General features: G+C 35.4%; 1 protein-coding gene across 1 annotated transcript; it reads left to right on the top strand.

The window, feature by feature from the left end:
- The first annotated feature begins 1,296 nt into the window (after positions 1–1,296).
- Positions 1,297–17,835, top strand: Myc. Its single transcript, XM_068285363.1, has 3 exons — positions 1,297–2,324; positions 3,682–5,160; positions 12,804–17,835. The coding sequence occupies exons 2-3, from the start codon at positions 3,759–3,761 to the stop codon at positions 13,748–13,750; spliced, it is 2,349 nt and encodes a 782-aa protein (XP_068141464.1). The 5' UTR covers positions 1,297–2,324; positions 3,682–3,758; the 3' UTR covers positions 13,751–17,835.
- Positions 17,836–18,414: the final 579 nt, after the last annotated feature.

Raw genomic sequence — 18,414 nt, 5'->3', positions numbered from 1 at the left:
CATAACTGTTTTCCTCTATTTTATTTTTTTTGCTTTTCTTTTTGTTTCTAAACATCATTGTAAACGCTTTTTGCCAGGCTATACGGTACAAGCAAAAACGAAAAGAATGAAAGGGAAATAGTAAAACTATAACGGCGTCGTCGACAGCGGCGTCTCTGCTAGTTACATACATACATACATACATATGTATACTGTTGCGAGAGCACAAATCGAGCCCGAACACATGTACCGGCATTTGCTGGCAAAGCGCAAGAGAGAGAGAGAGACAATGTGAGTGAGACTGAGATTGTGAGTGAGTAGTTGCCGACATAGAGAGAAAAGTGAGATCAACACAAAATAAATTGAGAACTTTCACTTGATGGGAAATTTGTTGAAATTAAAGAAACCTTGCAAAATCTGGTGAAATGTTCTAAAAGTTCAGAATATATCTACGCAATGGCTCCCTACATACACACAAACACACACACACACACATGTACATACCTACTACATGCATACATACATACATACATACGCCGTGTAATTATTCCAAACAACAAAACCAAAGAACAAAACAAAGCTGGAGAAAAGCAAAAACAAAAAGTAAATAAACAGAGAGCTTTTTGTGTGGGACTTTTTTTTGCTTTTTTCGTTTTATACCTTGGTAAGGTAGAAGTACACACATACATATGTAAGTACATACATACATACATATGTATACTTATTACCTTTGAGCTAGAACTTCTTGAAGAGTTGAGACTCTAGCAGTTCAAAATTTTGAACAAAATTCCATCTCAACAAGAATATATTGTATGTGTGTGTATGTACATATGGATGTACACATTTATTACTCTAAATCGAATATTTTATAAGAAATCTACAAATATAATTAACTTATTTTACAATAATTTATGATTTAGCCAAGATTAAAATGAAAAATTGATCACCATAATGGGAGGACTTGTTTGGCGCCTTTTGGTTTTCGTAATTGTGCAATTTGTTGCCGCAACAATTTAGTTTTCCCACTCAAAATCACAAAAACGCTCAAAACACAATTAGAAAGAAATGAAAAACCCACACGAGAGTACTGCGTGTAACACTCTCATGTGCTCTCGCACTCTTGCTCGCTTGGCTGTGGGAGAATTTTTGCTCTCAAGCTGTCTGCCTGAAGCCGGTTTACTCAAGCTGCTGCTGCTACTGCCGGTGTTGATATCGACGCGCGCCGCTCTGCCGCTGCCGCTGCCGCTGTCATTGCCATCATGAGTTGTTGGCGTCCTGTGTTGTGTGTGGAAGTTACTAAGAGATGTTTTGCGCCTCTCTTTTCAATGCGCCTCTAGCCTCCGCCGCGTACGAACGTGTTACGCGTGAAAAAAAGAAAGAAAAAGGAGAAGATAGAAATCTTTGGCTCTTCGTCTTTGTAGTTTTTTGGCTGTTTCCCGCCCAACAACACAAAAAAAAAAAAAATTAAATTAAATATAAAAAAATTAAATTTTTTGATTTTCAAATATTTTTTTAAAAGAAAATCTTTTGGCAAGAGTTTTCCCCCAAAGTTATACGCGGAAAATTTTTACACACACAACTACCAATATATATATTTATATATAATATACCACATAACACACCCAACCAACCAACCAACCAATAAATAATACAACACACACGTCGCCGTACAATGCAGCAACAACAATACTAATGCCAAACGCAATACAATTACAGTTACAATTATATGAATAGTGCATTGAGAAGAAATTTACAGCAACAACTCCAATATTCGGACATAACGGCAGATTGAAAAAATTCAAGTAAAACGTCAAAGAAATAAAAGCAACAACACATCATAACATAAAGAAAAAGTAAAACGCAAAAATTCAAAGAAAAAAGTAATGTAAAAAGTAAAACAAGAAAAACCAAAACCCCAAAAAAACGAAATCTAATTTCGTTTTCAATTGCGCCAAAAGCAGCAGCTAAACAAAAAAAAAAAGAAAAGTACTGTTCGTTTTTAACGGTGAAAATAAAAGGAATAAGAGAGCAGCAGCCAACGCACTTCTACTCCCAATTTTACTCCTAAACTAAAATTCTGGCAAAAGGCAACATTTTTTTTGCCAGTACAAAAAGTTCAATATACACATATTTTTTTTTTGGGGGTCTCTTTAATTTTGGTGCCTATGTGAAGAAGAAGCTGAAGCAGAAAAGTTATTAATAATTTAAAAAACGCAGCAGCAGCAAATAACACTAAAACTAATTTGGATTACTCCGACCGCAACACAGATCAGGAATATAAAATATATATACACATCGCGTCACTTTGAGGATGTCGATTTAAGGAGACGAGAATATTTCGCAAGGTGAGTTTTGAAAAATAAAAAAGTGAAACTTATTAAATATAATATTAAAAATATAGGAGTGTTAGTTCTTTTGATCCTGTTTATTCCAATCACTTAAGAAAGGCGAAAATATGGTAAAAAATTAGGGAAAAAAAAACATTTTAAAATAAATTTCTGAATTCAAAGTTAGTCAAAAAAATAAAAGTACTGAAATTAAAAAAATATATTCATCAAGTTTTATAAAGTGCAGTAAAATGATAAAAATATTCAAAAAAAAAAAAAAATAAAAAGATCAAGAAGATCAAAAAAAATTGGAACGAAATTAACCCAAAGTTCCACACGAAAGAAGTGAACAAACAAGTGGAAGTTAATAGGAATAAAGGAGATGGGAAAAATAAGAATTCCAAATTCCAGTTAAATTCCGTTGACGAATCGAAATAAAAGTGAGGGAACGCTTAAGCGTTTGAAGAAAGGGATAGACATAGATCAGGCTCAGACGTAGACGAAGTCGAAAGAAAAAGACTACCAAACCCAATATTTATAACGGTGCATGCCGAAATTAATGCAAACAAGAGAGCCGCAACACACAAAAACAGAAACACAAGCACACAGACAGTTAGATAGACAGTCGCATGCATATGCATGTAGTATTTGTGTGTATAGGTCGCACGCACAAGCCGTGATTGTGGATGAGGAGGAGTGAAAGGAACAGAAGGAGATTTTCTGTTTCTTTTTTGGCTTTGCGCCATACACACCGACTGCCGCATACCGGCATATGCTTATGTACATTTTTTGTTTCTTTCTTTATTATATGTATGTACATATGTTTTTTCTTATACATATGCTAAGCGGCTTCTCTATGCTCTTTGCGTTAAAAAAGGATTAATATAATTGTATAGAGTATATAAAGTAGTTGTGTTAGTGATCGGTTGTTTGGAATCGTTCGGTGGATGTACACAAGAGTTTTATTTCTTTTCGTGGTGCATTTGTTTTTTATTATACCGTTAGCAAAGACAATTAAAGAATAAACAGATTTAATTACGACCGACGACAATAACGAATATCATCCTCTCCCTGTCTGCTATTTTTTTTCTCGGTGAAAACTGTTAAAGCGAATATCGCGGACCGGCATTGAAGATCACACACACACACACACACACACACACACGCACGCAACGCTTAATCGATAATTGTTCACAGTTATAGAAGATCCTTCGTTATATGTAGATCTCTTTATAAAAAGACAGACAAAATTAAAAAATTTCTTACTTTTTTTCTTTTAAAAATTGGTAGATGTGCAGAAAAAGTTTAAAAAATTAATAACAACTTACAAATTTGTCAATTTTTAATTGTTTTTAAATTTTTTTCCTTTTGACAGGCGAAAAAAAAAACAAAAACAACAAAGAAAACCAACTTAACTCAGGAAATATATTTAAAAGAAAACAAACTGACAAAATGATTAAACAAAATAACTACATGATGGATATCTATAGCAGTTCACCGACCAATATGTACGATTATCATCCAATATTCGATTTTGATGATAATCTAATGGATAATACAGATCAATTGCCCAGCATACAGAGCGATGTTGAGAAAGTGAAAACAGATGATTTCTATGATGATTGCCTTGGTGATGTTTTTGGCAATTGTATGGAGGACGATGATGTTATATTTTTTAAAAAGGATTTACAGTTCGTTGATTGCATGTGGTCGGCAACAGCAAGTTGTAGCAAAAATGGCGGTGTAAATAATAATAATTCCAATAATTGTAATGGCAATGGCAATGGCAACAATAATACACAAATTGCAAGCGCCGCTTCAAGTTATAGCGAAAGTGGAGCCCTGCCACCGGCTATTGTGACGGGGACAACATTGATAACTGATACAGAGGCGGCTGAAGCAACGGCATTAGCAGCAGCATTGAGACTAGTGTCATCGAACAGCAGTAATTCCTCAACATCCACCACCTCATCTTCCTCATCATCAATCTCCTCCACATCATCCACAAGTACAACAACACCGCCCATTGTGATCAAACAGGAACCGTTGGATCCTTTTGACATAACCAGCAGCAGCAGTAGCAACAATAACCAACAACAACAGCAACAGCAGCGACGTAAATATAACAATAGTTATGACAAGGAAAATAAACGCAATGGAAATGGTCATGTTAATGGTGGAAGTAATGTTAAATTCACTGATATACCACCCGGTGGTAGTCTATTGCGCAAAAGTTGCCAAAAATCCACAACTGGCCGCAATAGCAGCAACAATTCAAATGCCACAAAGTGTACACGTCCCGATACTCCATTCAGTCCGCATGATGAGATCTCAACCTGTATTAAGGGCAGCAATAATATATCCTTATCGGCAGCATTATCAGCCAGTGATTTTATTGATCATTTGAGTCGTGAGCTTCAGAATACGACCAAGAAGCGTATTTCTCTGCCGTTTCAATTGGCACAGGGTGGAGATATTAATGAAGTGCTTGATGTACTCGATGAGTTGAGCTCTCAGCAACAAGATACAATTATGACAACGGCAACAACAATAACAACAACAACAAATGGATCATCATCAGGCATTGGCTGTTCATTATCATTGGCAATCGATGATAGCGGTTGCAGTAGCAGCAATTCAGTTAATATGACAAGTCCGCCCGCCACATCATCTGATTGTGATTCAGATGGCGGTGATTGTTCAATGGGTGAAAATTCCAGCTGTTCACGTGAATTCTCGACAAGTTCATCAATGCGTTACAAAAATTTGCGTCATCACATAAGTGATCATAGTTATACACGTTGCAACGAGATGGCCGATGAGCATCCACCATTGGAGACACCTTCTGATTCTGGTAAGTTAAAAGACACAAATCTTATTATTAGTTAGTTTAGTGCATTAGATATTCGAGATGGAACTAAAGAGTGTTGCCATTGACGTTCAGGAGAAAACATTCAACTAGTGTTTTTTTTTTCTTGTTTCCGTCAACTTCCTTTTATATGTGGGCAATGGATGGTTTTTGTGGGAGGTGAAAACGGATGATGATGATGACGCCGTCGCCGCCTAAAAAATCGATCGCCTACGTCAACAGCAAACGTAGTAAGCAGCTTGTTACCAACATATAGAGCCCCAGCCCCATTGCCGGCGACGACGACGACGACGCCACCCACCCACACACACAGTTAGTCAACGCGTCTGGGTCTTTTTTTATATTGATTTTCCTCCACCGTTTGCCTTTTTTTGTTATGTTTTTCTTTGCCTTTCACTGGCGCCTTTTGGCCAGAGTCAGGAGCAAAAAACCCTCCAACCACCCTGCCACCCCTCCCTTTCCAAAAAAAAAAAAAAACTCAATGGCGCCGCGTGGCCTTTCATGGCTCATTATGTGGCGTCATCTTCTTCTCTTTCTCTTGCTCTGTGTTGGTCTTCCTCTTCCTCTTTGTCCCCATCATCATTCAAACATCATCCCCAAGCCAAAGTCTTGCGCATTGCTCTTCTTTGCTACACGCCCAAAAAAGCATAAAACTTTCTCTCTCTCACATACACACACATACAAAGCAGAGAGATGAATTTTCTTGGTTCTCTCTCTTGGGCAGGGCCAACACCCCGTTTTGTTTTTTGTGTGTGGGCATTTCTTCAACAATAGTTGTCTGTGTGTATGTTCAAGGATGTCTACTCTCATGCCACGTGGCGGCAACGATAAATTCCCCACCCTCTTAAATTCCTTCGTCTCCCTGCTCCTCCAACATTTTCACCTCCTCTGTGGGGTTGAATGTACTTTCTTCTCTTTACACCTACATTTTTTGGCGCGCAAATATTCATTGAGCTACCCTCGCATTTTACGATGTGTGTAGTACTACGACAAAAACTGCAATTTGGCGCGCAAAAAGCTCTCACTTGTTGTTGCACTGCACACTGCAGTGTGGCCCTTCGTGTTCGCTGCTGCTGCTGCTGCATCAATCGAGTGAAATTCACGTTTTCGGCTTTGGCGTTGGCGTTCGCATTGACGTTGGAAGTCATCGTCGTCGTCGTCGTCGTCAATATATGTACATACATCCATACATATATGAGTAGCGTAACGTAGTATAGTGTCGTCATTCATCTGACGGCTTTGCTCTTGTTACTAGGCGGCTTTTCAAACTATTAGCGAAAAAAAGACGAAGAAAAAAAAACATTGAGAAACGCCCACACAATGAAACACATTTATTTATATTAATTATCCAATTCGGACATTTATATGGGCAAATATGATTCAGACAATCACTTATACATATATGACACGATCTTTTGTAGCAAATAATATGTACATATGTAAACATTGGGAGATACATATGTATGTATGTGAAATTAGTTGTTATGCAGGGTATTTAAAAATCGGTTTGCCTTATTCTTTCCGATCCAAAGATCAAATTTTGACGCAAAAATGTACATATATCGTATAAATATATACGATACATACATATATTATTATTATCCATATTCCATTTTGCATTTTCTCAGAGAGGGAGAGAGATTAAAATATTATTTAATATGCTATATTTAACCCGCTCGCTGACGCCGCTTTTTTTGTTTTTTTTTTTTTTTTGTGGGGGTGGTTGGTGCGGGTACTCGAGAAAGCAAAAAGACATGGCAACAGTGAAAATAAATATACGCACAAAAATCAGGTGCGTGCCGCTGATTAGCAACATACATATATACGCACATACACACATCACACCACCATTGCTACCTGCCTGTCTGCCGCCTACCTCCTCCTCCCCATCTCCCTCCCCACCATCACATTTAAACGCGCGTGACGCTTCATTAGCAATTTCTGGTTTTGTTGGTGGGAAGGTTTTTAGGGCCACAATGTGGAATCATAAGTGGAATGTTACATAGAATCGAAAGTACAAACTGTCGGAGGGATGGACTAGTCATACGTTCTATCTAAAGTTATATACTCACGAGAAGAAGATGTGATGAGAGGGGTGGCGAGACGAATTATAATGTAATAACATTTCTATATATGAATATATGTAGTTTCAAGATTCCCCACCACATACCAATCGACTGTCCATTCATTTCTTCTCCCTTCTGGTTCCCCTCCCCCTCCCATAAAGTTCGTTTCGTAATTTAAGTAAAAGCTTTATCAGTTTTTTTTTCCAACTTGCCTTTTTTTTTTTTTTCCTTTGGTAGGGGCGTGTCACGTGAACTATTTTGAGGCGAAACCAGAAAACAGTTGGTAACAAACGAGAACTATTCTTTATTCCGACCCTCTGAGTGTGTTGGTGTTTAAGTGTGTGTGTGCGTGTGTGGGGTGGAGAGATAAAGCCAACTAGGGAGCCATATAGAGTATTGTGGGTGGGCAAACTAGCAGAAGCATATCGAAGCAGCAGCAGATCGAAGTCGTGGTGTAGTTGGTGACGGTCGGGCCAGGTGTGGGGAGGGGTTGGGGGCTATAGATGGTGGTTAGGTGCGTGCTGCCTGTTTTATTGGCATTTCGCACCTTTTTTTTCTTCTATGTATTGTTGTGCGTGCGGTTAGAAACGAAAACGTAAAAAAAAAAAAAATTAAACAAAAATGTTAATGAACTCAACCAAGGTCGCACAGCCACGAAAAAAAAGTGCGTAGAAAACGAGAATGGGAAAACTTTGAGGGCTCTTAACGAAATATATGTATGTACATACATACATACATACACACACAAATACATAATAATAGTTGTGCTTCTTGTTTCTTGACTTATTTTGGGTATTATTGTTGTTGTTGGGTTGGTTTTTACTTTCATTTAATATGGACGGGCGTCGGCTTTGGCCAGACATGGAGGCTCACCAAACACAGCAGCAGTAGCACCACCACCAAAAAAGAAAAAAACAACGCTTTGTGTGTCTGTGTGTGTGTGTCTTAGCTTCATCCCAGACTTGGCAATACTCAGCAACCCAAATTTGGAAGGGATGCATGTTATTGGCCACAAGTAAATTCCCAAAAGCCTAAACAAAAAATTTACTTTTAATTTATGTGCGTTCACAAAAAGAAGAAGAAGAATACAAAAGACCAAAAAGCTTAAAAGATGCCCTCTTTAGGGTAGTCCCAATATACCCTCTTCTATCATATGGACAACGCTATGCTAACATTCTGCTGTTGCTAGGCGCGTTTTTTCTATTCGCTGTTTGCTCTTCTATGCTCGCTCGACGCGCGCGCTCTCTCTTCTCCATTCATTGAATTTGTTGGTTTTTTTTTTTTTTTTTTTTTGTTATTCGCACACGTGTAGCAATAATATGCTCAAGGTCGCAAAGCGAACCACGACGCCGCCGACGATGGTGATGACGACGACGATGATGATGATGGCAAGTAGCGGCAGATCCGTCGGCCCGTCGGTCGGCCGGTCGGCTGAGCGATAAAATCTTAAAAGCGCCCAAAGCTTACTACTACACCACCACCACCACCACCACCACCGCCACCGCCGCCAACACTCTCTATCTCTTTTATTCGCTCTTTCTTAGTCTATTTGTCTCTCACGCACTTGATACGCACTTTTTGTATATGCTGTGCGCGAGCTCTGGTTCTCTCTCTCTCTTTTGATTTCGATAGAGAAACGAGCCTCCCTTTTTGCTGTTATGCGCGCCGCCTTGTGTCGTCTCCGTTTGCTGCTTATGAGAGATTTCCTGCCGAGCCACACCGCACACAGAAACGACCAAAAAATACACAGATAAAAATATGTTGCAAATATTGTATGGAATTGTTGCTGCAAAAATGTTGCCAGACGCATTTTCATAATTTATGTTGGGGATCCCATTGAGCACAAACAAAAAAAAAAAGGAAGAAATTAAAGGATTGTCGCAATGCGGCTTCAACAGAATGAGATAGCTGCTATCGAAGAAGGGTGGGATGAACTGAACAAACATACATTCATATGTATGTATGTATTTTCTGATGACTCATATCCTTGATGATGAAATAGTTTTGACGACGTCATCAACAAGTTGCCATGAAATGACACTTTTATCCTGTCAACAAAAAGATTTTTTTTTAGATTTAGCCAAGAATTTTTTAACTGATATATGAATCAAAATATATGTATGTATGTATATATCATTTTGGGTAGATCGATAAACATACAAAAGGCCAAAGATTAAACACACACACACACAATTTGATGAGCTAGGCAATGCAAATTGACTGCACTTTGCTTCTTGTATTCAAGCGTAACGATGGTTCAACACACACACACACATGCACACGACATTCGCTCACACAAATGAGTGTCAGTTGACGCCGACATCGACATCGACGTCGACGTTGTTGTGGTCGCGTGGGAAAAACTACTGCTGCTGGGCATAATCATCAACAGCGCGCAGCGGAAGCAATGCCGACAAACTTTTTTTTTTTTTTTTTTTTATTATTTTCTTGTTTTCATTGTTGTTTATTTTTGCACCATACACTTGCAAAATATGGGCTATACATGCATTTGGAATCAAAGAGTGCAACGAAAACTTAATGTTGTGGTAGGTCAAGATACAAATACACGGAGAAGTGATCGTTTGAAAAACCAGTAAAAATTGTTAGTGTATGGGGTTAGAGTGGGGCTAGGGAGGAGGGGGGTGGTACAGCCGAAGTTAGTTGCAATTGCAAACCGCAATCACTTTCTGTGTTGGCTGCTGCTGCGCCGCAGTGCGCGCTTCATTGTCTTTCTTCCATCTTCATCTGTGCAACACATGTTGTTGGTGTTTGTGTTTGAAAAGAAGAAGCAGCAGATGAAAAAAGGAGGAGGTTCAAGTTTGGAATGGAAAAAAAGGGGAATGGGAGGTGGGAGATCATTGTCGTCGTCGTCGTCAACCTTTGCAACATTTTGAAAATGTCAACGTCGCTGTCGTCGTCGTCAGAGATAGAAATTGCAAAAGTGTGGGAACACATGTGTTCATATGTATGTACATTCATTAACTTTCTGATTGATTTAGAATCCGGGAAAAAACAATGTAGAAGAAAGAATACAAAAAAAAAACTGAGAAAAAGCTAATCAAAACAAAAGAAAAATAATACCATTTTTGTTATTAATGAATATGTGTGTGTGTGTGTGTGTGTGTGAGTGTTAGTGTGGGGGCGTCATGCCATCGCAAATGTTATTATTATTGTGTTGCTTTGTGCGGTATGAGCGCATTTGTTTAATTTTATAATTTTACGAGTCGTCGTCGTTAAAGTCGTTTATTTTCTCTATCTCTATCTCTCTTACTATCTGTTGACTTTCGAGCCGCTGTCTTGTTCTTCTTCTCAATATCGTTGCACAGTGTTAACAAAATAAGCAAGATGCGCCTTAACCCTTTCACTTATTTTTGTGTTTTTTTTTTAAGGTATTAAATTTAAATTTTGATACTTTTGTTTTGAATACAATTCTAAAAGCAAATTTTCAATTTATAAAAAGCTTTGTACTTGGTACAGAGGCTTCACTGTGTGATATTCTCTCACTGTTTGTCTGGTCTCGTTGTGTTGTTTGGCGTTTTTTTTTGTTGTTTTGTTGGTTTTTATAGGCCTCTGAAATTCTTTTATGTATTACATCATATGCTATATTTTCAGTACAAATTCGTTTCTTGTTTTTACTTTTTTTGTAAATTAATGCACACACTAACGTATACATACACCGCCGAGCTGTTTCCTTTCTTCCTTCCTTCCTATGTTGCTGTCATAGGCCACACCTCCTTTCCGCGTCTTCACAGGGGCAGAGGCGAGGAAAACTTGCGCAACATTTAGTGATGAGGAGAGGGGATCGGTGTGTCGCTTTGTGTGTTGTTGTATTTGCAATTGTAATTGTAAGTTGACGGCAACAACAACAACATCAACAACACCACCAGCTTCCTCCTCTCTTGAAGCTGCTTGATCTTGGCTTTTGGATTGAACAAGCGGCAAGCGTCGACGTCGTCGTCTCACTGTTGCTGCTGCTGCTTAGCAACAAAAGTTTTGCTTTTATCTTTTCAAACTCGTTTGTCTGGTTTCACCGTTAGCAGCCGCGGCAGTGGTAACTACAGCGAGAAGAGGAGGGATAACGAGTGGGATTAATAAATAAGAGAGAAGCTTTATTGTTTTTGCTTTTAACCCTGTCTGTCTGTCTGTCTTACTCTGAATGCATATTGCACTTTTGTCCTCCATCCCCCTTTCAATGAACCTATACAACAACTAACCAACCCACCCAACCACCCACTGACTGCTTCACTCACTCACTCACTCATTCAATTCATTACAATTTTATTGTTGTGCATTGTGGAAATCCCCGCCAATATGTGTGCCTCATTTTTCTTGAAACAGGTTCTTGCTCTTCTTCTTGCATCTCCTTCTAATCCCCCACCTCCACCACTAATAACCCTTCTTCACCCGGCTGTTAATGAAAAATGGCCGCCAAGCATAAATTCCACATTCCATTCCTTTTTCATGTTTTTAGTTAAAAGCAGACGGGGAACAGAGAAGGAGGAGGAAGCGGCAAAGGGTGATGGGTCTATGGATTGTCTAGTTGCAGTTGCTGATTCTCGCAAACGTATGAATGCATGTGCAAACATGTTTGTGTCCGTCTCTTACAGAAGGATCGGATCGATGATGCTGATGACGCGAATAACTAGTTACTCTTCTTGTGACTCATGGCTTTGAGCTTTCTTCTTCTTTGATTACTCTGAGATTGTTAAAGATATACATACATACACATGTATCTCATATTATTCTATCCTTCTCCTACACACACAAACACACACACACACACACACGTATTAAAGGTCTCAATTTGCACACTTGTGTCCACCCACTGCACATCGCCACCACCCTCCCTCTCCGACCATTACTTTCTCTTTCTCAGTGTTTCCTCTGGTGCTATTAAATATTTAAACAGTTGGTTGAATTTCTTGTTTAAACAAGTGAATTTGATAATAAATTTATACACATACATACGTACAAACATACATACATACATATATCCACATGCAAATATATATCCATATGTACATACATATATTTCAATTTAATTGAAATCGTAACGGAAGCAGTAAGTTTGCAACGGAAGTTTATGTTATCATTTCTTCCGAAAAGAAGCAGGAGATGGGAGAAATCAAAAGGAGAAGGGCTACAGCGAGAGAGAGAAAGAAACGATGTATTGCCAAAATTAATGTAATTGGCGCCCAACGTGGGGCCGTGCCTACCCAACGAAGAGAGAAAACCCATCGATGAAAAGTGCAAACGAAAGAGAAATGAAAAAGAAATATTGTTAGTCAGGAGGGGAATGACATTGTACAGGGAATACAATATAGAGAAGAAAAGCGGTGACGTTGAAATCCGTGCAAATCTATTTTGCTTCCTGAATTCTGATACTAATCCGCTTTAGGTTCAAGTCAAAGGCACATACACAGAGAGAAAGAGAGAGAACTTAAGTGAACAAACATTTTTAAGGCTTTACTATTACTAAACACACACACACACACACACAAAACATACAACATACATAGCAAATAAACTAAAGGAACTTTTCGTTTCTTTCTCTTCTTTCAGATGAAGAAATCGATGTGGTCACTTTGACTGATAAGAAGTTACCCACAAATCCATCAGATCGCGATCTGGGTGCCCTACAATATCAAGTTGCTCACAAAATGATTTGGAATGGCTCAAAGAAATTCTCACATCCATGCTATGAATTCTCAACACCAGCCAGCATTAGTCCAGTTAAATCGGTGGCAAATCTATCCTCAGCATCATCATCATCATCATCTTCCTCCTCTTCCACATCGTCGTATTCACCCAAGAATGCATATAATTTTTCAAACGATGATTATGACTTTGGGCAGTCATCATTAACATCTGCATTAAAGATGCCAACAGCGGCGTCTGTGGCATCAGCAACAATGGGCAAGGGACGTAAACGTTACTTTGTGAATCTAACTGAAGCCAATTCGGACGAAGTTCGTCCAAAATTGAAGCCAACCTCATCATCATCATCGTCAGCATCGTCAACAACATCAACGCCAATGATTAATAAACGTTGTCGTAGCAAAAAGTTTGCTGCCACCAATGCCACCAACAGAAATAACAATGTTAGCCCGAGTAATATGGATATGGTCTTTCCAACTTTGGGTGGTGTCGCTGGTGGTAGCAGTAGTAGTAGCAATAGCGGCTCTACAACACCCACACCTGCCATGCTGAAGCGCCAATATAGTTTGGATGAGGCCGATACCATCGAGAAGCGTAATCAGCATAATGATATGGAGCGTCAACGTCGCATCGGACTTAAGAATCTGTTCGAGGCACTCAAAAAGCAAATACCAACCATTCGTGATAAGGAGCGAGCGCCGAAGGTGAACATATTGCGTGAGGCGGCAAAGTTGTGTCAGCAATTGACCGAAGATGAGCAAACTTTGGACAAACAGCTGCAAAAGTTGAGGGAAAAGCAAAGGGCGCATCAAGAGTTGCTCCATCGATTGCGTTCGTTGAAGACGGAATGATGATAGCGAGTAACAAGTAACAAGTAACGAGTAGTGTGTAGCGAGTAGAAAGCATATAAGGTAAACACACACAAACAAAAACAAATGATAAATCCTTTAAAAAGAGGTAGAAAAAAGGCGGCGCCTAAATCGCAAATTTTTGATAGTTTTATATATGTGTATATATATATATATATATAGAAAAGTTATATATATATATTATTACATTATTGACCTAACCTTACCCCATTAACTTCAATATCAGTTAGTAAGAGCAAAAAGAATAGAAAAACATAAGCATGCGGGAAAACATATTATTAATATTATAAAATTAATTTTTTTTTATTATTTGATTTCTTTCATGTGATATATATATTTTTTTTTTTGGGTGATGATTGAAAATTTTTTTTTTAAGGTTTAAAAGTTTTAATTTTGAAGTTTTAAGTTTTTCTATAGCGCTTAGAAAACAGAAAAAACAAAAACAAAAAAAAAAATGAAAAAAAGGAAAAACAAACAAAAAAACAACAAAAAAAACCGAGAAACGAAAAACTTGGAAACGGAAAACAGACAAAAATGCAACGAAAGAGCCACAATAGAAAACAAAAACACAAAAAACAAAAAAAAAAAAAAAAAAAGAAATGTTGTAGTTGAAGATGAAGGGACAACAAACATTTATTTTTTTCTAGATAGAACGTTGTGTGTGCTAAATATCACACACGAAGAGTTTATATAACTAAGCTAATCCATGTACTTTCTATATATGTATATATATATACAAATATATATATATATATATGCATATGTACTATGTGTAGACACAAGTTTTTACAAGTTGACTAATATCTGGGTGCAGGTAAACCTAAAGATCAATCAACCTTTAAGCAAAGTGATGCAAGGTGATGGTAAAGGCTATAGGAGGAGTTAAATTTTTGGAGTTTATACTAGGAATGTTTAAATGTTTAAAGACGAAAAAGAAAACAGAAATTGTGAAGTAAGAAGAAGAAGATAAAAACTAAAAAGCTCAACTGAATTGAGAAAATAAGAGCTCTATATTTTATATAAAAGAGTTTCTTTTTTTTTTTTTTTTTTTGTGTTTATTATTATTATTATTCTATACTTTTTTTTTCTCCAATTATTTTCAATTCTCTTCATTTTTCATTAGTCATCTGAAGCTATTTCTACAGACTATTGCTAAACTATTATAGATTAACAAATATATATATATATATTCAACTATCCTAACTATATACAAACAAAAATGTATAAAACAAATATTGTCTACTATATATATATATATATTTACCTACCTACATATGCTATGAAAGCATACGACGCTTTTTTTTTCTTCCTTTTTTTTATATTTATATATATATATTTTGTCATACTTTTTACTATTACAACTATGATTTCTTTATATATGTATATATTTACATTAATACTGATTTGAAAGCTTATTATATACATAGAGACGAATGCAAAACAAAGAAAAGTAGAAGAAACAACGCTTTAAAAAAGAAAATACAAAAACAATTTACCTACTGCCTACATACAAAAATACAAAAAAATAAAAAAAATTATATATATATATATATACTTACCTAAATATAACATACATTTCAAATTAGCTAAGCATATGAAATGCCCGATGAAAGAAAGAAAAAGGAAAAAGAAATGGGGAAAAACTATTGAATAGTTTTTTTTTTTTTTGACAGGAGAAGAAACCAAAAGGATGTTTGGTAAGGAAGGAGTTATAGAAATTGGCTGCCCAAAGTAGACTTTGTATAGCGCAGCTGTTTAACTGTCGATTTTTTGCTAATAAGTAAGAGTACGAAAGAAACGGATATACTATACTATATATACAGATAATACAGATCTACATACGATAAATGTAGCCTTGCAAATTTGAAAGAAACGAAAGAAAATTTGCGAGAGTAACTAATGGAACGATACACTGTTATTTAGGTTTAACAATATGAAAAAGGATGACAAACCAGTTTAAAAATATATATATATATATATATTATTCTATTTGTTGTATATATTACCGACAAAATACAATTTATGCTAATGATGACGAATGAGATGAAATTAAAAAAAAAAAAAAAAAAAGAGAGAAGGGACAAGCAAAAAGAAATATAAAAGCGATTTAAATAGGCGCCGCCTTGGAAATTTCTTATGAATTATATAGAAATTTCACAAAAAGGGCTAAGAAAGAAAAACTATATATGTATACATATATAATGAAAAAAACATAAAAACAAAAACAAAACAAGAAAAAAAAAAAAAAAAAGAGAATATACCTAAAAAAAAAAAAACAAAAACTCTAACCTTTTTTTTTAATATTATTATTACCATTCTGAATTGTTATGTGACATTTATATATATTTATATATATATATATATATATATATATATATTAAACGATTTTTCATAATTTTTTCGATCGCCAGAAAATATATATACATATATATGTATATTTTTTTAATCCTTGTGTATACATTGTAAATAGCAATCTCGTTAAATCATAAACTAAAATTAAAAAAAAAAAAAACAAAAACAAACGAAATGAAAATGAAAAGCAAAACCACAACTATAGCAACAAAAACACAGTTAAAACCAAGCAATAGACTTAAGCCAACACACCAAACCAACACACACACACACACACACTTATAAATATGCAACTCACAAGACACACACACACACACACAAGCGAATGCACCTAATTTTCCTAACAAACAAAAAAAAAAATACAAATAGTTTAAACAAATTTTCACAACGTACAAATTTATCAACAACAATAAAAAAACAAAATAAAAAAAATGCAAAACAACAATACAAAAACAAAAAAAAAAAAAACAAAAATATATACATACATGTAAAAAGGAAAGCAAACAAAAAAAAAAAAAAAGAGAATGAAAAACTAGGAAAGAAGACAAAACAACAGCAACAAGAAAAAAAACCTCTAAAAAAAAACTGAAAACCAATTTGATTTATAAATTAATTGTTTGATTGTTAAAACAAATAACAACAACAAATGTTACAGAGACTAAAAAAAAACAACATTTTCAACGTTGTTGTTGTTTGTCATCTTTGTCTTTGTTTGTTTGTTTTTTTTTTGTTTCCTTTTCCCCACAAAAACCAAAACCTCTTAAATCCTCGCAAAAAGAAAAAAATGTATATTAAATACCAATACAAAAAACATAACACAAAACAACAACAACAACAACAAGAACTAAAAAGAAAAACGAAAAGGAAAACATTTAATTTTACATACTTTTTTTTACTATTAATTTTTTTTATATACATACATACATACAACTAGTTATATACATACATACATACATACATATATATATATATTTAGAAATATATATGAGAGAAACTACTATTATTACTTAACTTTATCTAGTTGTTTAAGAAGAAAACGAAAAATTAGGAAACTGAAAACAAAAAAAAAAAAAAAAAAAAAAAAAAAAAAGGAAGGGGAATGGAAAAGATTGAGAAGAAGAAAAGAGAAAACAATTTATAAAACGCATGAAAAAAAAAATATTGAAATATTTTGTAAAAACCCTTTTGTGTTTTTCTTTTTTGTTTACTTTTTTTTTAACTTGCATTTTTTGCTCGGTTATATATTTTTTTGTTAAACTCTCTTCTATATTTACCAATTTATATATATATGTATATATATACACATCCTAAAAAAACACACCTAATTATGCTATATATACATACAAAAATCCTTCTATATCTACTTATATATATATATATATATATATCTAATAATTTTAACTCGTTATGTAGTTACCTATTAATGATGAATAAAACGGGAAACCAACAAATGGTACCATAAACCCCCCCCTATACATGTATATATATATATGTATATATGATGTACCTCTTGCATATAAATATATGTAGATCTATACACACGATCTACAATCTATTGCGCAAATAGAGAGACAAAAAAAAAAAACAACACTAAAGTTTCTAATACATATATATATATATATGTATATATATATATATCTAATTTTTTTTTTTTCAAAATTTTATGTTTATGGAAAATTATACAATAAATATTTCAACATACCAACAGAAAATTATTTAACAATTTGTGTTTTTATTTTTATTTACTTTGAGTTTGTTCACTTTTTTTTCTTTCAGAATTTGTGTTTCTTTTTCTTGGTTTGGTTATTATATCTGATTTTTCTTTCTTCTTACAAATTTGCCAAGTATTATTGCCTATTTTGAGTTGTTTAGTTAAAGTTAATGAGAAATTTCCCAACAGTTCGTTGCTCTTTCTGTGGTTATGTTAGCCGTGATTCATTCATCCCATCCGCTTATAAGTCTGGGGGATGTAATTGGATGATATGTCGCCGTTCCTAATCAATTGTATTTGCCACGCCCAATGCCAGACAGGCAGTCGCCCTCCTTCTACACACACACACACACACACACCCATCTTATGACCGCACAGAAATTACCTTAATTCAATCAAAATTTTGTGTTCAACACTCAGACACAAAACAAAACAAAACACACACACAAAAAGAGAAAATTGTTTTACCGGCAAAATTGAATAAAAAAGTCGGTGCCAATTCCCCATTTACCTCACCTTCCCCCCCCATCACATTTAGCCCATTAGTAGACACAGAGACAAAGCAAAAACAAAAAATTGACTG

This window comes from Drosophila tropicalis, unplaced genomic scaffold (assembly GCF_018151085.1).
Source record: "Drosophila tropicalis isolate 14030-0801.00 unplaced genomic scaffold, ASM1815108v1 contig_4, whole genome shotgun sequence".
NCBI classification, from domain to species: domain Eukaryota; kingdom Metazoa; phylum Arthropoda; class Insecta; order Diptera; family Drosophilidae; genus Drosophila; species Drosophila tropicalis.
Note: the sequence above shows the minus strand (reverse complement) of the source record. Positions and strands in the feature narration are given on the sequence as shown.